The sequence below is a fragment of the Cygnus olor genome, chromosome 1 (assembly GCF_009769625.2).
Source record: "Cygnus olor isolate bCygOlo1 chromosome 1, bCygOlo1.pri.v2, whole genome shotgun sequence".
Classification (NCBI taxonomy): domain Eukaryota; kingdom Metazoa; phylum Chordata; class Aves; order Anseriformes; family Anatidae; genus Cygnus; species Cygnus olor.
In genome coordinates, this window is record NC_049169.1 from 164,567,789 (window position 1) to 164,595,247 (window position 27,459).

The 27,459-nt window shown below is 34.2% G+C and overlaps 1 protein-coding gene and 1 long non-coding RNA gene across 22 annotated transcripts in view; one reads left to right on the top strand and one right to left on the bottom strand.

The window, feature by feature from the left end:
• MYCBP2 (MYC binding protein 2) overlaps positions 1–27,459 on the top strand; it is a 196,025-nt gene that overhangs the window by 107,103 nt on the left and 61,463 nt on the right. For 15 of the 21 annotated variants that reach the window (XM_040539587.1, XM_040539595.1, XM_040539597.1 and 12 more), the window contains 15 exons: positions 334–476; positions 1,311–1,411; positions 2,638–2,856; positions 3,673–3,898; positions 4,243–4,361; positions 5,490–5,577; positions 9,399–9,451; positions 10,634–10,806; positions 11,483–11,627; positions 13,457–13,669; positions 16,440–16,495; positions 16,886–17,001; positions 18,931–19,028; positions 23,312–23,428; positions 24,194–24,334. In XM_040539587.1, the coding sequence (XP_040395521.1) occupies positions 334–476; positions 1,311–1,411; positions 2,638–2,856; positions 3,673–3,898; positions 4,243–4,361; positions 5,490–5,577; positions 9,399–9,451; positions 10,634–10,806; positions 11,483–11,627; positions 13,457–13,669; positions 16,440–16,495; positions 16,886–17,001; positions 18,931–19,028; positions 23,312–23,428; positions 24,194–24,334 (2,008 nt within the window). The remainder of the gene's footprint in view (positions 1–333; positions 477–1,310; positions 1,412–2,637; positions 2,857–3,672; positions 3,899–4,242; positions 4,362–5,489; positions 5,578–9,398; positions 9,452–10,633; positions 10,807–11,482; positions 11,628–13,456; positions 13,670–16,439; positions 16,496–16,885; positions 17,002–18,930; positions 19,029–23,311; positions 23,429–24,193; positions 24,335–27,459) is intronic. The other 6 variants (XM_040539656.1, XM_040539679.1, XM_040539719.1 and 3 more) reach the window with 1 other exon arrangement.
• LOC121061220 lies at positions 455–16,423 on the bottom strand. The gene is made up of 4 exons (XR_005815001.1): positions 15,780–16,423; positions 5,817–5,959; positions 2,112–2,181; positions 455–531 (listed from the first exon to the last, which is right to left on the bottom strand). It is a non-coding gene; the product is annotated as an uncharacterized LOC121061220 (long non-coding RNA).

The following is a 27,459-nucleotide window of genomic DNA, read 5'->3' on the forward strand; positions in this document are numbered from 1 at the left end:
TGAAGCCTTTAGTATTGTTCTGTTTTTATCAAGATAGGTTCTCTCTCTTGGAAAAGCATAACAGTAAATTCTAAGATTTGAAAGGCATCCAGTGAAAACAAGCATTTCAGAAGTATGCTTTTCATATTTCCTGGCAAATAAAAATAAAATAATAACAAACAGCAAACAATGAGGCATCTCCTCCAAAATATCCTCAGTGGTTGGATTTAATTATTTCCTTTATTATTTTATCATAAATTAACTGTTCTAATTATTCTGTGCCAAAAACAAGTGAGACATGTCTAAGTTAATTTTGTATTTTATGAACTTACTTTAACTTAATCTACCATCCAGGAGTGAGTATGATGGAGATCTGCAATCACAGCTTTTGAACAAAGCTAATGAAGAAGACAAAAACTGTAGCAGGGCTCTTTCCGTTGTGAGCGCTGTTGTGCGAGCAGCCAAAGACCTGTTGCACAGAGCTCTTGCTGTAGATGGTAAGACTTTTGAAAATTGACTTCCAAAATTGACTTTTCAGAACTTCTTTCCTTGCTAGGAGGAGTTAAGAGTAGAAAATCAGTGATATAACATTTGTAATATTTCTCTTACGTCTTCAAAAAATATTTTTCTAACCTGTCATAGCTGTAGGTTATCAAACTCTGAGTAACTTTTTAAATAATTGAGTTGCTCTTAATCATAGGCAGATACCTCATACAAGTTTGCTCATCAGTTTAGCAGACATCATATTAAAGCTAGTAAGATTCTATATTCCCAAAAGATATGCTGTAATGGGTCAGTACCAAATTTTATTGCATGTTTCATGTGGTAGGAGGAAAAATGGTGTATGTAGTGCATCTATAAGCACTTAAATACACATTTTTCAGAAATTCAGACATTAGTCTTAAAACTGAATGTTTTTAAGCTACCATATTCAGCCATTCTAGAAAAAAATAGAGGAGTCCATAATATTGGATAGTGCTATAGAAATTGATTTTGAGATTGGATACTAGATACTAGGTACTAGATTTTATAGCATAGAAAATATGAAGACAGTTTTACAAAGTGATGAAGAATCAATAAAATTATGCTGTAAAACAAGGAAAATTTTTAACATAGAGCTCTATATAGAGTCATGCTTATTTCAGGTGAACTTCACGCACTAATAATTTGTTTTGAATTACAGTGCCAAGTAGCTTAAAGTAAAAATTAGTGTAGAAACTAGAATTTTAACTCATAAGAAGCAAAAGAAGAAAAATAAGATGTATTTTGAACGGTGATCTATTTGTTATAACGAATATTATGATACTTGTGTTGTAATTATCTTTGTTTAGCTGAAGACATTCCAGAACTACTGAGCTCTTCCAGTCTGTTCTCAATGCTGCTACCACTGATAATAGCCTACATAGGACCAGTTGCAGCAGCAATTCCCAAGGTATGCTCCTCAACAGAAATTACTGAAGAAATTTAAGAATGTTATATAAGGAAAAACTTTACTCTGGGAAAACTGAACATGGTGATTTTTTATAATTTTATGAATTAGTGGTTTATGTTTGACCACTTGACTGGTCATGAAATTTCCAAGAGTCAAGAAATTTTAAAAACATGTTATACTTGAACAGTTATGAACTTTTTTTTTTTTAATTTACATTGAAGTCATTATGAAAAAAAACACAACCTTATGTAAGCAGAGAGAAAGAAGATAGGCTTTGATAGTAGGAAAACTGAAAAAGTTAGAAGGATCTGGATTTATTATTTATTAATGAATATTGGTGGGATAGAATTTCTTATGTATTATATGAATTCAGGTTTTACAATGAACATGAAATCAGTAGTAGCTGTTAATTAAATGAAGATTATTTCTATCAAGTTTACAGTTGGGAGGATGTCAACTATCAGCAAAAAATAACCTTTTCGTTGGCAAAACGTATTTTCACGTGTCTGAAAATCTTGAAAATTGTCATTATATTTACAAATGTTGCCAGTCCTTACTTAGTAGACACTATTGTCTTTTACTGCATTTTCATGACCTGTAAGATCCCTTCTAACTTCTCTATAAAGGGGGAGAAAAGAGGACTGACCACTTAAAACCAAACAGATTAATTTCTTTAAAAATAGTTTGAATTTGTTGTTACCTTGTCACTATGATGAACTGAAGTTTCCAGCAAGTGTTTTGTTTCAGAAGTGTTCTTCTCTTTTGAAAATCTCATAAAAATTACAGAGAACAATGCACTGTTTATCAATGCATGCATTAAGAATATTCAATATTGGAAAAAGAACAATATTCTTAGAAAACAAAGTGTAACTGGACTATGACTTCAGTACAGTATTTGCTTTCTCTCAACTTACAATTATTGTTCATTAATGTTATGGCTTTCAAGTGTTAGGAAGCTTTCTGTGGGCGTATTAATGTAGATAGCTCACAGCTGCAAACAGATTCGTTTCATTTTTGATAAGTGTCTAAGAGGAGTATTTGAGATTAATGTGGTGATGCTTTTTCTGCAAGCATTGTAGATGTAGGATTGGAAAATGTGACTAAATGAACTGTGCTAGTGATATTCTGAGAATATCCAGAATAACCCTTGTAGAGAAATACAAGTTTGAGTATTGTTTTCACCCCATCGTAAGTAATAATTTAGTGTATGTGGTGTTATGTTTCAGGTTGCTGTTGAGGTCTTTGGCCTAGTACAACAATTACTTCCTTCTGTAGCAGTTTTGAATCAGAAATATGCTCCTCCAGCTTTTAACCCAAATCAGTCTACAGACAGCACCACAGGAAATCAACCAGAGCAAGGGCTTTCAGCTTGTACTACCTCTAATCACTATGCTGTTGTGGAAAGTGAACATCCCTATAAACCAGCCTGTGTTACTCACTACAAGGTACACACCATTTCTTACGTTGTTGAAAAATGGTTTGCCATGGATGATAACTCATATTGTCTAATATAGGAGACAGTTTTCCGTATTATTACTGTACAGCTTTCTGGACCTGTCTTTCTTCAGTAAGTATGGGGAAGCATGTAGTTTTAACCTTCTAATTCAGCTGTCTAATGTAAGCACCTGAATTTGTTCAGTCTTAGATTTTCCTACTGTCATGTACAGTTTATTTGTTCTAACTGTACAGACTGTAGAAGTTGGAAGTCTTTATGTAGATGTTACCTCAGTGCTAAAACAATGCTTTGTAAAAAATAGTTAATGTCAATTCTGGTCAAATTCATGTGTATTGTAGTGTAGGGATCTGCCAATTCAAACTTGTCACAAGTTACTTTCACTTGGGCCATGATTTTGCTTTGCAGAAGTCTCTGAAGTCCATTTAAATGTGTTGAGTCACTTTTAATGGGATTCATTCTGCCTTACATAAATGACTATTAAAATGAATCCAGGTTTTCCTAAATGTCAGTAGAGAAAGGGTGTTTTTGTTCAGCTGAATAAAGGTATGAGGTATTAAAATACTTGATTATAGCATTTCAGGTGTATCTGAATTTCAAGGAATAAGTTAGGTTACTAAAGGATATGAAAACAGCTCTACAGATTTACATAACTGAATCACTTTTGTAGCTTGAATCTTTAAGAACGAAAGACAAAGAGGAAGTGAAGAATGGAATGTTTGGAAAAAAAAAAGCAAAGTGACAAACAACAAAAAAAAAACCCACGCTTGCACATAATTAGGTTTTCGACCACTGTTTTTCGTTTTAGGTGACTTTTCCTGAATGTGTCAGGTGGATAACAATAGAATTTGATACTCAGTGTGGCACTGCTCAGTCAGAGGATGTTCTTCGTTTACTAATTCCTGTCAGAATTGCACAGAGTCTGGGGTTTGGACCAAAGCATACTTCTGTTCATGAAAATCTTAATTCATGGATAGAACTGAAAAAATTCTCTGGATCTTCAGGATGGCCTACAATGGTATTGGTATTGCCAGGTAATAAATATATATTGCAGTAATTTCTATTGATGTGAATTATAAAAATGATGAAAATAAATTCGATTTTTCTGCAAAATCATGTTAGAAAACAAAATGGAAAAAGTGTCTCCATCCAACATAGCAAGAGTTCATTATGAGGCATTGGTTGTACATCAGTGAACTATGTTTATATTAGGTTTCTTTTTTGAAGTGTTCATCTGCGTGTTATTTATGTTTTTATTTGCATGGTGCTTACACAGCCTACATTTGGTTTATGTTCATGTGATAGAAACATTTAAAAAGAGGAGAAATATTAGAAGTTCTATTTTATTCATTTTATGTATCATTTTACTTCCTGTAAGGAAATGAAGCTCTTTTTTCTCTGGAGACTGCATCAGACTATGTGAAAGATGAAAAGGCTTGTTTTTACGGTTTCAAATGTTATGCAATTGGATATGAATTTAGTCCAGGATCTGATGAGGTAAGGAAAAAGTGGAATGGCTATAAGCGAACCTATAAATTCATTCTTATATGACCAAGGTTTTTTTTTTTGGTAAAAGTATCTGATTTGTACTTCTGACTAAATAGAACTAGCAAAATACTTTTAAATGATTTTCATATAATTTTAAAACTTTTATTGCTACAAACATGATTTGTTTGGAATTCTTTAATCTGATTATATTGGAATGGCTGTGGGTGTTTTTATTTGTCGGGGGGGTTAAGAACTGTGACACTCTGCAAATAAATAGCATTATGATTTTATCCATTACATCAATAGGATATAAAATTATCTAAAATTCTGAAACTTCTTTATCCAGATGAATTACTAGATATAGTATGAACATGATAGAAGTTCAGATGAATAAAGGCTTTGGCTTGTGAAATAATATTATTACCTTTCATATCTTTCTTTATTCTGATGTCATAGATCATATTGAAAGATGTTTGTCTTATTTAAATTACTAGTGGCCCTAATGATAGAGGTTTCCCATCTCCCTCAGATTTTGGAGGGGGCTGGTCTGTTTTTTTTTCTCCTTCGTGGGAGGAATTTGTCAGACGTTTCTTGGACGTGCTAAATCATCCCCAGATGTAAGTCTTTAACTGTGTAAAGGAGAATGTAAAAACCTTTTTCCCATCCTAGCATCTCCAACTAGAGAGAGGGAAGAGGAAAACAAAATTATGAACAGTATTACCTTTAGAGAAGACAGGAACATGAGCTTTTGTAGTATATATATATACCACATAAACTGTACATCTGTACAGCTTAGAAGAGGTATTTCTTTGTAATCTGAATACTTATGTGTAGTTGTTTTAGTTGGGAGTTCCCTTTCTCTTTAGCATCAATCATCTTCAGATGTTCTTACTAGGCTACCCAAGCATGGTAGCACTTATCAGTCTTCTGACCTAGTTGAAATTGTTCTAAAAATGGTGGTACTTTGGCCCATTAAAACTCTGGCCCCGCATTAAAACATGGCAGTTCAGCTGTACGACAAGAAGCATATCACTGAGAAACTTCAAACTGGAACATACAATTAATATCTCTTAGGAAAAAATATTGTCAAGGAAACCCATCTATTGTCATATTTTCTGAATACTTTTTATTTTTAAGGGTATTATTCAGCTGGAAAAAGAATTGGCCAATTTAGGAGGGTCATGTGCAGCAGCTTTGATGAAGAAAGATCTAGCTCTTCCTATTGGTAAGTTCTACTCAACTTACTTTGTTACTTCATCATTGTTTCAGGGTTTCTGCATAAATGCTGTCTGTCCAAATGTTGTAAATGCTCTAAGTCCAAATGTTGCTTTTAATTCTAAATGATCATACACAATTGATTTTCAAACTGAATTAATCAACCAAGATAATAAAATAATGTTGTTTTCTGCTTAAACGATTATGGAAAGAAGGCAAACCTAGTTATTTAAATCTAAATCAACTCACCCCATCCACAGGTAGCGTATCAGTGTACGAGCTATGTCCTACAGTTCCCTTGTGGTACTTCACAAATGTGCAGGTATCTTATTTGTATTTCCTTTTCACTGTTTTTTCTCCCTGCACTGCACACCGTTCTGAATAAGGAACACCTGCAGCAATGAATTGCAAAATTTAGACTTACTAGTTTAAAATTGAGAGTGGCCATTGTATCTGTAGACCTTGCAGTCTAAAATATTGCTGCTGTAATTTTTTGCAATTATAAAAAATATTGCATACTTTTACAGCAGATGCAGCAAACAAAAGTTTACAGGAACCCAAATGCAATTTAAAATATAAGGAATAGTAAGAATTTATGAAAATGAATGAATATGGAGATTGACTGTTCTAATGATGTAGCTGTACTCTGTATAATAGTATTTGTCATAATTAACTATGTATAGGGAAAATGGATTTATAATCTATAATAAGGTATCTTTTGTTCATTTTAATTTAGGAATGCAAATGAGATCTCAAATAGTATTAAGGAGACTAGCAGAGAAAAATATGTATTAATGAGCAGGAGGACATTGTTCAGTGTGCAGTTATAACCAGAAAACCTAATTTGACTTTTTTTTAACCTAATTTGACTTTTTTTTTTTAACCTGGTACTTTGCTTGTGTATTTGAATGTACATATTTCTTACTTTATGTTGTAAATAAGCACCTCAACTGCACTGGTAAATCTGTATTTCTCTCTCAAAAGTACAGGCAATTCTATAGTTTAAATAGAGTGCCCTCTTCTGTTATCCTTCAAACAGCCACATCAACTCCTTTGTTTGGTTGATTTCCCTAGTACCCATTTATCCCAACGTTCCCACCTAAGAAGCTGAGTGTGAATGCTTATAACTTCCTTCCCAGGTTTTCTAATGCTTCATTCTTCTTTCAGAAGAGGTTTTCATTCTAATTTTGAATGTCTAAAAGAAGAAGGGAGAGTAGGTGATACGTAGATTAGTTTCTGTGCTTTAAGGTAGAACAAATTTTAAATAAAACATGCAGTCAAGTTATCTATACAGTCTCAGCAAACTTATATAAGGGGTTGTGCGTGAACTGCAACAGAGGAATGGTAGGTGCAGAAGCAGGATAGTTTTCTGATTACTGAAGTAATTGATGCAACATAATAAAGAATGCATCTCGCCATTTACCCAACACCAACTCAAGGACTTCAGCCAAATCTGTTAGTATTGATGACAGTATTGCAAAACTAATGACAAACAGATATAATTGCATAGAGGTTCTCTACAAGACCACTGGACCTTATGAATAAACAGATGAATTATAGGCAGGAATCGTAGTGTTTGACTGCTGTGATGGAAATTACTGTGCCTTTTAAGACTGTTTTCAGTTATCTGTAATTTTGCTTGAAGTGTTTTGCCTGATGTCTCGGAAACACTTGGCAGGAAAAGAGGTAAAATGTGGTTTTGGAGAGCAACTTTTAAATGCCTTAGTATCAGACAGCTTTTTCCTTTCCTCCATTATAGATAATGTATCTTTTACCTTTTGCTGTAAGTGAAATGGTACCTTGAAAAGTGCTCTGTTTTATATGCTACTGTCATTACTCATCTGTGGAACAGTATAATTTTATTCATGAAAGGGAGAGTCTTTTAAGAAAAAGATATGTAATCATTTGTTATATAAAAGACTGCATTATAGTGCATGCACACAAGAAAGCCCTTTGTATTAGAGTTTTCATACTTCGTTTTATAATTTCTACAATTTTACCTTAGTTCCATGTGTAGGTGTATATAGTCCAAAGAAAATACCCTAAGGAAAAGGCTTGCTTAAGGAGGGAATAAGCAATTTAATATATAATGTCTGAACTTTGGCATTCAGAAGTTAAGCATCAGAGTCTAAGCTAGTTGCTCTAACCTTCTTTTAGAGATAATATAGACATCTTCAGAGGATGGTTCATGTCATTCCATGATAAACATCTAAAAAAAAAAATCACTGAAAGAAGATGCCTATTTCTCTTCCATTTGCTGTAAAAATATCTTGTAATACCTACGTCTGAGTTTATTATCTCATGCCTCACTGCCAAAAGTAGGTGAAGTAAATACTGCTCCATTGCCCTGGTAATATTTAGACCTCTGTATCCAACTAAGTGATCTTAAAACCTGATGACTTTAAATTAAGAAACTTCACAGATGTCATGGCAAAATTAAGAAAAGTAGGCAACACATGGTTGAAAATTTTCAACAGAGAATTCTGTAGGAGGTTGTGCAAAGAGCATCATGGGATAGATAGGATGACTGAAATGACTTCAAATTAGTCACTAGTTGTTACAGGAATCCTTGTAGACCCTTCCATCCTTACCACTATTTGCATTATTTTCATGACTGCATCATGGTGTGTAAACACTTTGCTGAAGGAGGATATCCTTCACAAAGAATTGCCCTGTTTTTTAATAACTGTTGTAGTGGATATTCTCTGTATACAGTAGGCCAGATAATTGTATAAGTATTCCTATATAAGCATTAGGAAAGAAAAAAAGTGCTTTGAAAGGGCATCAAGAGGGCTTTAACTATTTTTACTCCAGAGGAAAATGCACCAAATGGTGATTCCTTTATTTATTATGAAAACTTCATCTTTGAGAGTACATCCAAATATTGAGTTACTTTGTCAAAAGGCAACATCTCCTCCTTGCAAGTTTTCTAAGAGTTAAGTTTAAAATGCCTCTACTCAAAAGAGACAATTGGTTTGTGACTGAGGTCTAACCTAAACAGCAACGTGGAATCGATCAATGCATTATTTAATTGTTTAACATTATTACTTAATTGTTTCAAATTCTGTAGAAATTGAATTTCATTCTGAGAGCAGAGTTTCTACATACCTATATTTCTTAGAATTTTAAAAATGCCTTAGGACTTGATTATTCTAATTTCTCTTTCTCTCTCCTTACTAATAGAATTGCCTGACATATTTTGAGAGAGACTAGAAATATCATAACCTTACCTGTTTACTTTTCTTTTCTGTTAAGGCTGTATTTGGCAGTTCTGGTCACACTGGAATCAGGCTTTTGAGTTGCATTTTTGAGAAAGAAATGCCATAGAGTAGAATTCATTTGATTTTTATGCTCTGGGTGGATTCATAATTTACAAAATTGTGCAGAGTTTATCAGGTTTTTAAATACATTTTTTGGGGTAAATTCTTATAAAGAAGCAGTTGCTGGATAGTCTTAAGTACTGCTTCCTGGCAATCATCTTGACCTCCCAGAATCTTTTTCCTAGAAGTATCTAGTTGCATCCAAAGATTTGCCATACATACGGTCTTGGAGATAAGTACCAAATTTGATTTTTGTGTAAGATATATTGTTTATTTGCTTGTACACTGAACTACACAGTACTGCATGTTTACTAGGTTTCTTAGTAGAAGCAAAAAAAGATTAAAAGATTCAAATATTAATATTTCAACTGCTGTTTAAACAATATTACACATCCTCCTGCAAACTTAACTTTTGTAATATAAACTAAACAGAATTAAATTTCAAGTTCTATAATGCATAAATAAATGTCAGTATTACTGTTATGAAAAATACGTGTTTATATTTTTACAGCAGGTAATGAATTTGAAGAAGATCTTGAGATTCTTGAAGAAGCTGCTTTACAGGTATGCTGTTGCTTTTAAGTCTTACAGTAAATCTGCGTAGAAAACATGCATAAAATATCAGATAGGAAGTTAGATCACCTTACATGTTGGTTGCATGATTTAATAAATTTTAAATAATCCTTCACCTGTCTTTGTAATTGCAGAAATAAAATAACTCTTTCAGTTGAACAGTAACATCTATGAAGTTCTGGTTAATATGTCTGTAGTTGCTCTGGATTGATGATATAGTTTGGTTGTTGTGATGGCAGCTGATGCTGGTCAGTAGCTCTCTATTTTTTGGCCCTAGCTGATGATGAACAGTGAAAAATTTTTTCATGTTCTCTCTCATAGTTATTTTCAGGGCAAATATTTTGAAATTTAGTTGTTACTGTACTTGCTGGAAAACACATCAGTGCTACAGTATGATAGCATAGGCCTGAGATGACAGAACAATAAACAGAAACTGTTGAGGAGGAATCAGATGTTCTCGAAAGATTTTTTTTTCAGCAAATGTGTTCTTGAATCCACAGTATTTTAATTCAAAAAGTGAACTGGGAGTGTGCATACAAGTAATGGATGACTCATTTTTCACTTGTAGTTCAGCCTGATTTTCTATGCATCTTTCCACATTTCTTATTTTAACCTGTCTCACCCCAAAATATCTTACTCAAGATACTTCTTTCTATCGTTATTATAGTTATTTATAGCTATATAGTTATTTATAAGTTACTATCTCTAGCCTTTTATGTTCTTTTGGAATGTTCTAATTAGTTACATTTTCAAAAGGGCTTTCTTCATTCTTCTCCTGGTCATAATTCAACCAGTAAGGATTCCCTTAGCCTCAAAGTTCATGTTTCCTTATTCTTTCTTCCAGAAACTCTCCCTCAACTCAAGCTCATCTAGTCTCTTCTGACACAAATTATTGACACAGTGTTTTCTAGACTGAGTAGACAATACTTTTGATGCCAATTATGAGTGTTTTCTAAACTAGGTAATTCTAGTGTTAGGAGCTGACTTTTTTTGTGTGTGTGTGTCAATGTAATTTATCCACTTTGCCCCTCCTGGAATGGTTTTCAGTCCCCCAAATGTCTGTGTCAATTACTGTCATATTATGGGAAAGTGTATACATGTAAAATACTGAAAGACTCATTTTTATGTCTCTTTTATCCTCACCCCACCTCAAAATAAAATAAAAAAAAAAAGGTGTGCAAATCTCATTCCGGCATTCTTGGAAAAGGGTTGGCACTATCTCACTCACCAACAATACTGGAAGCCCTTGAAGGAAATCTTCCACTGCAGGTACAAAGCAATGAGCAGTCGTTTCTAGAGGATTTCATTGCTTGTGTACCAGGATCAAGTGGTGGACGACTTGCAAGGTAAAAAGCTTGCGTGCTTCATGAATAAACCCATGACTTCATAGCTGTTAAGTATTGCAGCGAAATAGAAATTGTTTATTTGTATGCTAAATTTTAAAAACTGTGCACTGTTGTTTTTCTATAGAAGTAGCTATGTACATTTAATAACTGTTTCAAACACTTGTTATATTTGTTATCCTTATCCCTAAGTTGGAGAGAGATGGATTTAAAGGGTGGACTGTTTGTTGGATAAGGAATTGACTGGATGGCCACACCCAGAACATTCCAGCCTGTGTGTCAAGGTGGACGCCAATGACAAGCAGTGCCTCTCAGGGGAACAGTTTTAAACTAAAAGAGGGGAGATCTGTATTAGATGTTCGGAGAAAATTCTTTAGTCTGAGGGGTGGTGAGGCAGTGGAACAGGTTGCCCAGAAAAGTTGTGGATGCCTCATCCCTGCACATGGCGGGGGGGGTTGGAAATAGATGATCCTTAAGGTGCCTTCCGACTCAAGCCATTCTGTGATTTAAGTAAAACTGGCTGTGCTGGTTTTATTCATATATTAGGTAAAAGCATATATTTAATTATTCAGACCTTCTGCATTCTTTCTTAGGTGGATATCGTGTTTGTACAGATCAAGACTTTATCTTTTGAGAGGCTAGAAGATATTTTAATGATAAGTGTCTGTCTTTGCTGTAGATGGCTTCAGCCAGATTCATATGCTGATCCTCAAAAAACGTCATTAATTTTGAATAAGGATGACATTCGTTGTGGTTGGCCAACTGTTATTACAGTACAAACAAAAGACCAGTATGGGGATGTTGTTCATGTTCCTAATATGAAGGTAATTATTGCAATCTTGGCTGTTCTTATACTTCATCATGTCTTCATTTAATATTTGTTGTAGATATTCCACAGAATACTCTTGTATAGGGCAGAATGTGGCATTCTTAAATTCAGTGGACTTTTTAACCTATATATCCACGGAATTGTCAAATTCCATATTATGCCAACATCTCATGCAGGTTATGTCTTGTCTGTAATGAGCTACACATATATAGTAGTGGAAATGCCCACTTTTAGACCTTTGGTGATGGTGATGTATAAGGTGACAAGAATCCACTTCTTACTTGTAAGCCAGGAAAGAGTATTATAAATTGTGAAGTGAATAAAAGTGATGGAAAAAAGAATCAGAACCACATTGGTAAATCATCTTTTAGTAATTTTTTTTTGTATTAGAACAGCTCTTCTCCCTTTCTAATATTTGGAAGTTCCTGTAGTCTTTGAACTTATTAACTGGCAAGATCTGAGATTGTTGATTTTTGCTTCATCCTCTTCAGTTAATAACAGCTGTTTTTTTATGGTTGTTGAAGTACTGGAAAGGAAATGTTCATGACCACCTGAGATAGAATTAGAAAACCCTTCCGGGCTTCGGATTAATACCTGTGGGATATGTGTAAAAGTTGGCTGTTAGTTTTGAGATAATGAAGCATGCAAACAAATGAAATTGAACACAAAATGTTACTCATCTAGTTTTAATAAATTAGGTTACATCTATGTTTTAAAGCCCCCTATTTTTCTGGAGTTGTACAGATGTTTTCAAATCTTGCTTTTGTCAAGCATAAAAATAAGTGAAGTACCTTAAACAAAGGTAAGATTCCTACTATAAGAACTCTCAAGACTAGTGTTTGTATATGATGTAATTGAGTTATCTTTCAGTGTACTGTAAATTCATTAATAACCAGTGAGTTTTAAACAATAATACAAGAATCAGTTTAGTCACACAATTTGAACATTATATAAATGTATAGTTAATGACGTAAATTTGTGACAGAGGAAGTAGAAAACTTTTAGTTACTTTATTCTACAAATTGGGAAAAAGATGTGTGAATATAAACCCATCAAAATAGTTGCTGGATTTGTTATTTAATAACTATTTTTCTGCACAAGTATATTAAAGTAACACATAATTTAATTATTATTATTCTATTGGACTCATTCAGTGTTCAATGTACTGAGGTAACTTCCAGTAAATTAGGTCAAATTTTGATAAATAGCATATGACATCTGCAGCAACTAAACACTTCATTGCAGATTTAGGATGAGTAATGCATAAATTTATTTTCCAGGTAGTCTGTTCAGGTAATCCAGGTAGTCTGTTCCTCCTCAGAAAACTAAGTTCAGCTGGCTCTTTGTTACCTACACTAATAGATGTCTGTGGTACTTCTGGGAAAAAGAAAAAAAAAAGATAAAATATGAATTAAAGTGCACAGTGCCGATGTAATAGGGTGCTGTGCCAGGTCTGGCAGGCGCTGATGACTCACTCTGAAACCTGAAGCATTTTCTGTTGTCAGCAAACTTAGCTAGTACACCAGAATATACTGTGCTTCCTAGGGAGTGCTCTGCAACTGGCATAAGTTATCTAACCTTACCCTTACCGATCACGTGCAAAGTCAGTTAGGTGCTGCTTTCCTGTACATTTACATTCTCAAGTTTTACGCTAAGATGTTGTTCTTGACTTTGTCTGTGTAGATGGCATGTTTTTGACATAACTAGATGCAAGTTCTTTAAGCAGTGTCACTGTACTTTAGCAGGTCTAAAAGAATGTGTAGGTTTGCTTTCTCCCTGAATCATTTCCCTAAGTCATTTCCCATATTCTGTGTCTGATTATAGGTAGAAGTCAAAGCTATTCCTGTTTCTCAGAAAAAAACATCTTTGCAACAAGAGCAAGTAAAAAAGATGCAACGGATACCAGGGAGTCCTGCAGCAGCTGCATCCCCTAGCGCTGATATGACTTTCGGAGGACTTCCTTCACCAAAGCTTGATTCTTCTTATGAGCCAATGATAGTAAAAGAAGCTCGATATATTGCTATTACAATGATGAAGGTAAATTACTGTCATTTGAGCAAGATTAGCTATAAAATCCAGTATACAAAGTGGGTAAAAGTATGCGAAGAGGAAGGGGTAAACGTATGTTTCAGTTTGATCACAATCTAAAAATTCATTAGTTGCAAATTACTTTGATTATATTTATTAAGTTCAGCAGAAAAGTAGATGCTTCAAAATGGCCAACTGTGCCTGAATTGTAAAGCAAAAAATAAACGGGATTAGTATATAAAAAGAAAAGTTGTATATTTAATTTTGATTACATTGATTAGTAAACTAGTCTGAGTGAGAGGAGAAATAAAAACAGCTATTGAAATAAGGGGGAAAAAGACAAGCCTCTGTACCTATATAGGGCTGGAGTGTTTCATAGAACCTATATTAAAACCTATAACTGGTGAACATAAGAAAAAAAATGGAGCTAAGCAAAGTTAGAAAGATCATAAAAATGATTGGTGTATCAACTCAAAATTGCCAAATAAATCATCTCAGAGACTTTGCAGGCAACAGTTTTTAAAGACATGAAAACAGTTACTATTGGTTTGAGTGTATTTTAAAACGGAAAGGTGCATTTATATGTAGGTAACATATTGACCCAGTTACGAGATGTGACACGATATATATAACTAGCAGTTGGAAAACTTAATGAAACATGATTAATCAGGAGTTAGAGAAGGATAATACTATACCCTGTATGGATTTATGTGGAAAAAAAGTCAGCAAACTACTGTCTTTTAAAGGGTACAGGTTTGTTTTCTGCAGATGGTAATGCAATCAATATAGGATAAAACAAATGATTTAAAAACTTGTTAACTTACATGTCTAAAATGAAACGAGTGTGGGGTTTATTTATTTATTTACTTTACTTGGGTTACTGCAAAGATCACTCCTTGTCTTGATGCTACTTGGTATTTTTATCAGTGACTTGAGTGAAAAGGTACACTATTTATTCATAGTTTGAACCCAGATGTGATTTCTAATAACCATTGACTACAGGCTTCTTTTTAGCAATAGGTATCAAACCTGTTCGCACAGCTGTTACAGTGGCACACCTTGCAACACATTAGGTACTCTGGAGTAACTGTCTGTGGAGCAAGTGCAAGTGTCTAGAAATTCATCTCCAGAGCTGATGCACCCTTTGAGCGAGGAAAGCTTGGTATTAGCTAATCAACTTCAATAATTTTTAATTTGAATCAAGTAAAGGTAAAATTAAAATGAAAGTATTCATTTAAAGTCACCTTAGCATATAGGACAAAAGTTTGTAATGGTCAAACAGAAGAAGTAAATTACACACATCAAGGTAAAATACAAAAAGTGTCTTTTGCTGAAGCATGATTGACTTCTATGTTTAACACCTTTTTTGAGGAAGTTTCTTGCAAGTTTTGGATGGAAAAGACTTACAATAAATCTTTTTTTTTATTCAGGAAGAGAGATGGTATTTTGCTACTTAAGTTAAGGACAGTCCGACATTCTGAGAAATGCAACTGTGTTACCTGCTGTTCCTGATTAGCTTATTAACTTTATCGATTCAAGAAAGTTAAAATTCTCTTTTACTTCCCTCCTTGCATTACTTAGTTACTTCACTGCAAAATATAGACATCCTTTCTGTTTTATGCCAGCCTGTACGTTGTATCAGTGCTAGATAGAACCATCCAAATACAATTAGAAACTGTAGCTCCGCACTTTGTGACAGTAAATTATACATACAACAAGTATGGAGGATTGAAACCCAAAACCATATTGGATGTTTGGATAAAGACCCAGAATGGTGGATCTGCAGCTGTGTTCACGTGTTTTTATCCTTCCTTTTTTTTTCCACTGTTGTTTTTGATGGAATGTACAAATCTGATAACTCAGCAACTATTGCAACCAGTGATACATTTGCTGAGTTTTGGGACTACTGTAGTCTACTTTTGTGGAGCTTTTCAGTGCAGTCATTTCACAAGAAACTGTGAAAGTAGATTTATTTATTTTTTTTCTAGTGAGAATCAGCAAAAGTATCACCTCAGTACAGAGGGAATTTCTTCATTTTGAGTAGAAAGAGCATCCAAAATTGCCTTGGTAAATCCACTGGGCTGCCTTGCAGTTATGTGCAACATGTTTGTTTTCTTACCTTCACATGGTCTTCAATGCACTGCCTAATGTTATATTTGTTATCCTTATCCCTAAGTTGCAGAGAGATGGATTTCAAGGGTGGACTGTTTGTTGGATAAGGAATTGACTGGATGGCCACACCCAGAACATTCCAGCCTGTGTGTCAAGGTGGAGGCCAATGACAAGCAGTGCCTCTCAGGGGAACAGTTTTAAACTAAAAGAGGGGAGATCTGTATTAGATGTTCGGAGAAAATTCTTTAGTCTGAGGGGTGGTGAGGCAGTGGAACAGGTTGCCTGGAATATATATCCATATATTTGTGCCTACAAGGAAGTTGAAATCTGGATTATTAAACAGAATTTTTAGAGGTAAATTAAAAGGAATTCAAGGGCTTTTAAATCAAGTTAGATTAGAAGGGATTCAAAGACTTGACTGTGAACAAAGCTTTTGTTAGCAATGTGTATTTTTGTTAACGGCAATTTAAAGAGAGAGTGAAGATACTTGTTTTATGTATGTATGTCTTTGTCTCTCTTTCTGAGTTCTGGAATTGGTTTTCTGGTTTCCTACTAAATGTTTCTGGTGAGTGTACAGTTAGATTTGTGTGTTTTTTGAGAAGATACTCTGCTTTCTTTTATTTGATAATTGTTGATTTTATGTTCGTTTAATTTCATCTGTTGATAGGCATATGAAAATTACTCATTTGAAGAACTACGCTTTGCTTCACCGACACCAAAGAGGTAAATGTTAAATAATTATTTTTTATTAGATACTAAAATTAAGATGTCCCATCACTTTTGCTTACACCCTGAGTTGCAGGCCGTTTGTTTTCTTAAATTTAGAGATTCTGGTTTAAAATATTTCATTCTTAGTTTTTCTAATGTTTATTCTCTATTTGTATTATCTATTCTCTGAATGTGATCTTTCATCTTCTGCTGTCAAAACGTGCTGTAGAAGGTTATAGCTTCATTATAAATAACATGGGGTTATTGCTTTGGACAGAGGAAGAAAGCTAGTTAGATTATTTCAAAGAAAAAAAAAAAAGCAGAGTTTACCAAACTAAGTGTTACAGACGATTTCCACGAAGACAGTAATTGTTTAATGATCTCAATTGTTTTGTTTATGCCTAGACCCAGTGAAAACATGCTGATCAGAGTCAATAATGATGGTACATACTGTGCAAACTGGACTCCCGGCGCTGTTGGTCTCTATACCATTCACGTTACTATAGATGGCATTGAAATAGGTACTTAATTTTCACAATACTTAAGCAGAAATTAATCTTATATCCGCTTTGAATACCAATAAAGGCATATCTTGGTGCTCCTAAGATTTAGTATTAAAAAAGTATTAAAGTTCATAGCAAAACATAGTACCCTACTTTTGGTTTAGAAGCCTTCTATTGAAATCCCTCTTCTTTCTCAAAAGAAAAAAGGACCATGGCTATTCTCTCATTGGAATAGGGACATATTTGGCAACTTGAGTATTCGTAATGCATTTAGAAAACAAGAATAATAGAGTATCTTATTGTCTGCTCTGTGTTGCTTTGAGAGGTTTAAGACTGCAAGAAAAATGTCTTGTTTTGACTGAGAGTGACAGAGATGTATAGCTGGGGGGAGGATCTGAAGAACGTAAGAAAAAAAGAAATTGTTCCCAACTGTGCAGGAATAAATTGTCATTTCCTCTGTGGAAAATTGAGAAAGAGTGGTCTTCACTGAGATTATCCTAAGTCTCAAGTGCTAATACCAATATTAAATGCTTTTGGTTTCTTCCTTGCTGAAAATAATTTATCTGTCTTGCTGGTCCTGGGAAATATGAGTTACTGTAGTACGCTGGGGGAAGATTTCCCCTTCAGAAAATGTCTACACTGTGAATTGTCCCTCTTTAATCCTACAGGTGGTATGGTGAAGACAGCAGCACAGATACTGAAGGCATTGTAATTAGGCCCATCTCCCATAGGAGGGTTTAAGCGAGTGCACCAGCAATTTATCTTTGCCAATATTGCGCAGCACCTTTTGCAAATAGATAAACAAATTTCAGTCCCATTCCAATCCAATGTGTGTTACCTACAGAAAATAAGATCAATATTAAATTTTTTGTAATAGTTATCTTTGTTCATCTTCATTCATTGCATAGGGTTAACTTTTAGAAATATTAGAATACAGTTGTTAACCTTGGTTATTAGACAGGTATGAGTGTCCTCTAGTAGTTGTCGATGCCATCTTTCTTCAATGTTACTTCTGTTGTTGTTCAGTGGGGTTCATGTACCCATGCTTGACCCATGATTTGCTTATCTTTGGCCCTCTTATGTACTGGTAGCACTTAGTTTCTTCTCTGTTTCAAATCTTGATCCTTCTAGATTCCTTCTGTTACTTACACATTTGTTTAAAAGAACATTGCTGAAAACATTGCTGATTTATCACTAGGTCTGGCTGCTTCACGTTCTTGCTCTTCGAAGGGTCAGCCTGTAAAACAAAACAAAACAAAAGCTTAAAACCATTAAATTGCTATAGTTTGGCATTAACAGTGACTTCTGAAAATATTTTTTTTAAGATTACTATTCAAGGTTATATCCATCTATTACAGAAGTTTGAACTGTTTCTTTATTTGTATTTTTCTTTCTGATCTGAGAATTTTACTGTCTTGAGATATTTTCTAGCACCTCCTGGTTTTATAACAGTGATGGTAATTAAAGATGCTGGCTCTTTAAATTACAGGCCTTTTCTTGTTGTGTAGCTTGCCTTCTAAGGCTGTTGTCTGTTCATTTCATTTTGTGGTTAGCATCTGCAGCAGTATAGCATGCATAAGCTGTTGCCTCTCTAGGAGCTTTTACTTGCACCCTTCAAACATTTAATTCTGTCTTCACCATTCCTTGAAGCATGTCTGTGCAGACATTAGGATACAAAATTACCTAGTAGTGAAGTGGACACAGCGTGTGACAGATATCTAATACCAACATTAAATTATATATCTCTGAATTTCTACGTGTAACTTTATAAATTTTGATAAAATAATACTTTGCACCATTAAGCAGCTGCAAGTGTTTGTCAACCAGATAAGTGAGTGGCTACTTTGCATGCTATTAAGTTGTAGCACTGATAAACTGCAGTTACTATATGACTAATAAATCCACTTACTTTTTTTTTTTTTTAACTTAGTCTTTGTTTGCTTATAGATGCTGGGCTAGAAGTGAAAGTAAAAGATCCTCCAAAGGGAATGATACCACCTGGAACACAGCTTATTAAACCAAAGGCAGAGCCTCAGCCAAACAAGGTTTGAAAAACTAAATAAAACCCCAAACAGATAGTTGTAGTTGGGTGGGATTTTCCTGTCGTTTAATATATACTTTATCACTTCATAGTGGTACAGGACTTAAGAATATTTGCAAATCACTTTAATGTGCTGAATGGAATGAAATGAATATACAGAATAAAATGAAAGATGTTCATTCCATTTTCTTTCTGTATAACCATTAATAAAGCTGTTAGAAACTATATAGAAACTACCTTTCCCTTGGCTTGTCACACAAATATTGTGCAACCATTATGAAAACCAGAGACTGCATTCTACACTAATATTAGTTCTTTTTATTTGATGTTGTGCTATGGTATGAGTTGTACAAAGGGCACATATTGTTTGTCTTCTGATAAGGCTCTTTCTTTAGGCAGCATAAAATCCTAAATTAGTTTCTTGGTGATGTCTTCCTTTCTTAGAATGTCATGCCTTCATTTTAAAAGGTTATCCTTTCTATAGCTTTTGACTTCTCCATTTCATGTTACTGTTGTACCCCAAAAGACTAAAGTAGACACAAATAACGGATGAAAACTGAAAGATGGTGTGGCACTGCTGGCGAAATGCCCAGATGAGGGAAATATCCTCAACTCCCTCTTTATGCTAAGGAAGGGTTATTAAGCAAAGCACTGAATCTTATTTTCATGCAATAAACTTGTATTAAAAGATGTGAAATTCTGAAAAAGCACAAAGTTATCCTTCCCTTTCTTATTACAAGAGCAAAAGTGGACTCTTCCCCTCTGCTAAGAAATACACGGTTACAAAAAGAACTGGGTGTTTGCCAACTTCTTAGCTGTATGGTACATCTTCATAAAATTCTTTTCCAACTTTATGGTTAATCTAGAAATAGTACTTTTTGTTATACAGCTCCCAAGTCTGTAAATACATCATCCAGTGTCTGCTTCTGCCACTAAAATGATTCTTTTCCCTGCTGCCCTCCTCAAAAATAATAAATTTACTTCTAATTTCCACAGATATTTTTATTCATTGTTTTGTTTGCTTCTTCCACAAAATTATTTTAGGCTGTCTCCCTTCTCTCCATTAGGAGTAGCTCCTTGTGACTTCCTGGTTACTTTATCTTATTTATTATCTTAATAAAAACTTTCTATTGGGTGAAATGCATCTCGCAGATGTTAATGGTATCTCCATCCAAGCTGTGTTTTACTTACTCAGTGAAGAGAAAGAGACAGTTGTTAAGATACAAGTTGCTGGATGTAACTGCCTTCTTTCTTTTCAATTTACTACAGTGGGAATTAAGGTGACTGGTTCATATATAACAGCTATATTTAGTCAAGTAACAGTCATGACAGCTTAAAAAAAACACAACAAAAACTTGACAAAAGTTAGGCAACTGATGTTTTGAGGCAGTAGTCAAGTGTTTAATCATCTGCCTGTGTTGTTGTTCTTGTTTCTTTTTCCAAGTTACAGTCTTTTTGAAAGAGGAACCATCTTTCTGTCCTGTATATGGTGTTTGTTGAGCCTTTGTCAACACCAGGATTTATCAGTGTTGTAGGAACACAGTAGACTTCTCACGATAGATCATTTTATCAGTTTTCTTTCTTCTGTGTCAAAATTGCATAATGAACCAGGTTAGCATAACTCCACGTATGTGAACAGCAGTATTATAAATAATTCAGAAAGATAATCATTGTGCTGTGCTTCATTCTTCTGAAGCCAAGAATGCAGATTAGACATGTACATCAGAAATGGTCCAATATACCAAATCCAATTTCACTGAGAAAAAATGGGTCAGTTAAGTCCTAGAAACTTCTTTCTCTCCTTTCCCAGCCCTAAATTTCAGATAGTTATAACCAAACATCAGGAATAGTGGTGATCTGTTCTCACCTGGAAACAACAAAATGTTTTTGTTGAAACAGGAGCATTCCAGTTTTGGAGTAAGACCTAATTGAATCTCAGGTTGAAAATGGATAATATATTATGATTTTGTATTGATCTCTTCATTTTCTGTTAACTGAAGTTGGATGAAAATCTGTCTTTCCTGTCCATCAAAAGTGGTAAAGGAGGTTATCACAGTGATCTGTATTCAGCCTGGAATACAAGAACTGGTGCCGCCTCATTGGCTGTGAAATTTAGATTAACTAATTTGTAGAAAATCCTATCCCACGGCCTACTGAGGGAAACACTGCCTTACAATCTGTGTAAGGTAATTCAGGGTAGTTGGAACCAAATACAAGAAATCAGTCCTAATGTAATTGAATTGGAAGGGGCAGGACTGTTACCAGTATGACTAGAATCTAACATGTTTTGTTTCTACTGTCCTCACATTACTAAACAAGAAACTATCCGATTAAAAAAAAAAAAAAAAAGGAGACAAAAAAAAATGGGGCTAGTTTTTTGCATCCTTCCATGGGAGGTTAACCCACTTGTAAAGGTTGTATTATTCTATGCAGCACACATTTCTGTGCTGCAAGATGTACCTCTTTTCAGATTCACCAAATAAGACGGCACAGTAACAAAGCTCTTGCAAAGTTCTGTGCACTCTAAGAGATAAGTACATGTCAACTACTATGCCTTTCTGCATTATAATCACTTCCTCTAGTCAGAGCCCAGTTTGTGTGTGCTCCATGGAAGAAGCAATTTGGGCAGTGTTACATGAATAAGATACTGAACCATCATGTTATAGAGACACACTCCAAGCAGAAAGGTGCTCTATCAGAAAGAAGACTCATACAATTAATGTATGGAAATTGCTCTTTCCACACCTGTTTGTAACCAAATCCTGTGTGTGAGTTCTTCTTCCTCCAAATTGAAATTTTTAATCCAAGCTCCAGTTAGCCTGCCACAAGATTTTTCTGAAGTAACATTTCATAGGGGTAGCAATGAAAAATGAGGAATCCCTAATTTGCAAGGCTTTGTTTATTGGCTTCTCTATGTTGAGAATGCTGTAAGCAATGGTTCAGCATTATATTTTTACAAGGAATGGAATGGGATGGAATGGTTGGAAGGGACCTAGAAAGATCATCAAGTCCGATGCCAGACCACTTCTACTTCAGGGCCAACCAAAAATTAAAGCATATATTATTAAGCATATATTCAAATGTCTCTTAAATACTGACAGACATGGGACATCAACCACCTCGCTAGGAAGCCTGTGACCTTCACCATAAAGAAATTTTTCTGAATGTCCAGTCTGTATGTTCCATGGCACAGCCTTGTTCCATTCCCACGTGTCCTATCATTGGTTACCAGGGGAAAGAGATGAGCACCTCCCTCTCCTCTTCTCCTCCTCAGGAAGTTGTAAAGAGCATTGAGGTCATCTCTTAGCTTTCTTTTCTCCAAACTACACAAAAACATTTATGTTATTGTGTTGTTTTGTTTTTGTTTTTAAAGCCTTAAAATGTATATAATTTCTTAAATAATTTGTTTAGAGGAAAAAAAAAAAACGGGTTAATGCACTGAGCTTTTGCCTTTCTTTACCATTGTCCTGAGTTGATTCTTTCCTTATCATTCTGTGCTAATTTGAAGACTAAGTTCATACTTCAGTTGATACATTTGTTTTATAATGTTGAGTTTGAAAATAAGCTTCAAAGAAAGGTTTTGTACAGCGCACACAGAATGTATGCATTTCTTGAGCTGTCTTTTTCTTTTCTAACTTGTTCTTTGGGACAGCTGCCTGATAACATGTTTGAATGGCAAAAAAAAAAAAGTGAATAACAGCTGGGAGATTTGGGGGGCTGTAGTAAATCAGACTAGTAACAAGGAGTGTCTCATCTAACCTTCCTGTGAAAAAAGGAAGAAATTATTCAAATGCCTATTTCAAAAACAAGTAGAAAGATCTGTTCTTTTGCTATTCTTAAAAGGCTATTTAGACTATCTACTAAGGAAAATATCCATATTTTGGCCAAAAGCTGACTAAGCAGAATATTATGGTAGTGTCAAATGAAGACTGATAATCTTGAGTTGGTCGGTTACTGGAAATAGTAGATTTGGTAAGACAAAACCCTGAACCTCGAAACGTAAAGAAGAATAAATTGTAGGTGGGCAGTTATAAGAATGAGAAGCTTGTACTGAATATTGTCTGGTATAACAAAACCTTCAGAGAGATTGAGTTGATGTAGTTTAAACATAGTTTTAACAAAAATAAATGAAATCATACGCAGCAGCCATGGGAAACTAGCAACAAACTGTAACTCTGACTGCCATCTTGTCACTAGCATTTCAGAATCTGTTAAACCTATTTCTTTTTACTCTGAGAGCTCTGTTCCATTTTTTTCTTCCTTACTATCTTTCTTTGCTTCTCTTAGGTTCGCAAATTTGTGGCCAAGGACAGTGCAGGGCTTCGTATCCGTAGCCACCCTTCCCTTCAGAGTGAGCAAATAGGCATAGTGAAAGTCAATGGATCCATCACTTTCATTGACGAGGTAATTAATAAGAAATTTCTGTTGAAAATTGAGCTAAGATGTAAAGTTAATCCATGCAAATAATGTTTTTTTCATGTTTAAATGTTGACATGTACAACTTAAGAACATAAGAGTATAAATCGCAAAAATCTCAATATTTACCAATTTAGTTTTTCAAGCTGTCATTTCCTTTTTATTTGCTTACTTGAAAACCTTTGTAACAGGCACTGTGATATCAGGAAACAAATGTCCTAGAGTTCATCTTCCAATAATATCTCTCTAAGGATTTTATGTTTAGCTATTTCAACTGTATATAAAAATCCAAAGATGCAGGTATCATTTTCATTATATCTTTCACTTACACTTCTGAAAGATCACTAGTGTGTTAGACTACTGTGCATGTATACTTCTTCTAGTATAACTTCATATACAAGGAATATTTTTGCAATTTACTAAGTTAAATGAGCAGTGGAAAAGTGGAAAGTGGAGAACAGTAAGCTTATGAAGGCTTGGCTTTCTTTCCTCTTTTCTCTCAAAGCAAATCTTATTATTGCAAGATCTGATTTAAATCTGTCTTTGCACCTTGCATTCTGAAAAGATGTGCTTCCCATTGCTTTGAAATTCTGATTTTGTCAATATTCCTTTTTACCTCTTCTTATGTTCTGTCAGTATAGTGAAGATCATTACATCCTTGCTACTGCTGTTTGTCTAATGTCTGTTAATCCTTGCTAGCCACAGAACGGTTACAGGAGGGCATGGCTCGTTTTTGTTGCTTGTTTCCCATAGATCCACAATGATGATGGTGTTTGGCTGAGGCTGAATGATGAGACAATAAAGAAGTATGTTCCTAACATGAATGGTTACACTGAAGCCTGGTGCCTCTCTTTTAACCAACATCTTGGCAAGAGCCTTCTGGTACCTGTTGACGTAAGTAAAAGGTGCCTTTGAAAAATATCCAAAGTACACTCTATCCTCATTACAAGACTTTCTTTAATTAAGGCTGCAAATGAGTCCTGAGGTTAAAAAAAAAAAAAAAAAAAAAAGTTGTTTAATTACTAAATACTATCTTACATGTGTTTCCATTTTTGAGGGCTATTGTGTAATGAGGGTGGAGTGTAGCAATGTACAAAGCTTTTTATGTTAAAGGTTCTTCTCCTAGAAGAGAAGCAGAAGTGGAAAGACTGATAAAAAAGTATAACCATTAGATTAAGCACCAGATGTTCCTGATGCAAGACTTCATTGTCCATAAAGTGGCCCACTAATGTAATGATCTCAGAAGAGGCTTACAGCCAGCAGTTAACCAATGTAATTGAGGCACTTTTTTAAAAACTTAAAAAATTCTTTAGGCTGTGTTGTTTTTCATGGATATTTTTGTGAGTTTTATATTTGAATTCCTGAGTTACAAAATAGTAGCTAATGAAAGAATCACAGCATCAAGGCTCAGTAAAAAACATTTGAGTTTATAAGAGTAAGCGTAATTTATCTGAATAACTTCAGTGGTGATCACCATCACTACAAATCAAAGGTTACACATTTTCTGGCAACAAGATACAATTAGATACAAAAGTGTATAAGTGTATAAGCCAAACCAATGTTTCTCAAAAAACTTCTGAAATTGTAGGTCTTCTGGCTTATCTGGTTTTGTGCATTCACCAAAGTGGGCAGTAACATGGTTTCTTCAGGGCAGAGTGTGAGAACTAGATCTAATTGCTAATGCAGCTATTTAGTTTCAACTTGTCCTGTTATATGGGTGAGCTATCAACTTTGGTAAATCAATTTATCAATTTTGGTAAATCTTGTAAGCATGGAAGGGTATGATTTTTTTTCAGATTCTTGTTTTTATTTCTAATACTTTTTTTATTTGCTGTGGGGAATGTTAATCATCTCAGCAGTCACATATATGACTAGGAAGAACTTACTGGTTGGTATATTCTAAATGGCTCCAGTACACATTTATTTGTGGAGTAACATACACTTTGTTCTCTGAGAAAAGCTTTAAAGAGATTATCACTCTTAACAAAATAATAATAATAATAATAATAATAATAATAATAATAATAATAATAAATCCTGAATATTAAATTTTGATAACATAATCTTGATGATTCAAATTTCACTTGAATAAGTAAGCCAGGTACAATTAAATGTGAAAAATAGTGTTTAATTATCATACATCTCACTGTATGAATGCTTCTCTAAAGTTCAGATAAAATATAATAGATCTTTTTTCTTCTTAAAGTGTGTTGTGAAAGTTTTGATACCATGTGAACTCTTAGAATATGACAAATATGGCTATTTTTATTTTAACTAACCAGTTACATCACATTCTCAATCACACTAGGTAAAAGTCACATGCTTTCTTAGTTTCTGATCAGTCAACAGCCAGTAGCAAACAGCAAAGATGTTAAGAAAGCAACTATTAATGTAAGGTGGTTATGTCTAATAACAGATATTTTGAGTTACTTCTGGATAGAAGCTTTCTTTGCATCTCTCTCATACTTTCATACTTTTGAAAGGACATAGCATGTCCTGAAACTATTTTACTATAACCGTATTTAAGCATTCAGACTTGTTGGTTTGATTCATAATCATAAATGGAAAAAAAATCTACATTTTTGCTTTCTTAATGGCCACAAAACAAAAGTCACAGTTCAGCGGCTTACTTTTGACTGCCTTAGTCTCTACTGCAAGCTATTATGTTCTTATGCACCACACAAGTTGATGAAAATTAATAAACTCTTTAGTAAGCTCCAGACTTTTGTAAGTCAGCTTAAAACTCTTTTCTGCTAAATCTTGACCACATAAAGTGATATTGCTTTCTTGTATCTGCCCATCCTTTTTTTGTTTAATTGGGTAACTGAATGGCGTTATGAGCAAAATGTAGTAAAAAATCCATTAATATACACGATTTCTAGAATCTACAGCTGTTCAACCAGTATTGGCTCCAGAAGAGGGAAACATACTGGAAGGAGTCTCATAAGTGACTGCAAGTACATATGGAAAATCAAGTGGCTGAATTAGTCATGCTAATCCCTGTTCAAATTAATGTCACAGTACTTCTACTAGGCTCGATTTTTATTCAACTCAGGAGTATGCAGACTTGGCAGCTCTGATGATGTTACTTTGCTACATTTAAAAATATAAGCTTTTTGTGATCGTCAGTTACGTAGAAAAAATCTTTCAGTACATTTTGTAAAATATATTTAAGGTATGCTTTTTACAGAAAGCTTTAATTGCTCTATTTTATCACTGTATTAATTGAGCAGTGAATAAAAAATAAAAAATATTTTTTAAAAAAGATTTAAAATGATAAAAATCACATTTTTTCTGTAGTGTTAATTTCAGCCTCTAGTCCTATTGGCATATATACTGTATTTACATTTTCTGTTTATTTATAGACATTAACTAGTTATTTTATGATAAAGCAAATATTGAGTATTTTAGATCTCCTTAGTACACTGTTTCTGTATATTTTGATCAAAGGTATTACATTTGTAGATAAACGATCATAGGGAAGCAGAGGCCCACTGTAGTTGCCAGACTCTATTTATTTTAGTTGTGGTCATTTACTTTCTCAAGAAACACTGTATAGTCAAATCTGTTCCTACTTTTGCTCTTCTCCTTTCATGAGGAACAGCTACTTAGACATTGATCTAAGCTTGTGAATCTAATCCATTTTAGGTAATACGATTATGAGACTGTGAGTCTAAACATGTTGTGAATTTGGATTAGCTTCTTACTGTCCTGATAGTTACTTTTCCTTCTGTCATGTGAGATTTCAGTTAATTGTTCTTGCTAAGTTCTGATAGAGGTTATCATGTATACAGACAGTTGTGTATTCACGCACATAGTAAAAGATATATACAGCATAAAACGATACACACTAGTGAGAAATAGTTTTATTTTATGGGGAGTTAATGGAATTTGTTGTTTGGTTAAACTCAGGAACTTTTTAAAAATCATATTCTGAATATGGTTTTGTTCCTTAATTTTAAATGTCAAATATATAATTATAAGGAATACTGTATCCTGCTGCCCAGTTTTAGTGTTAC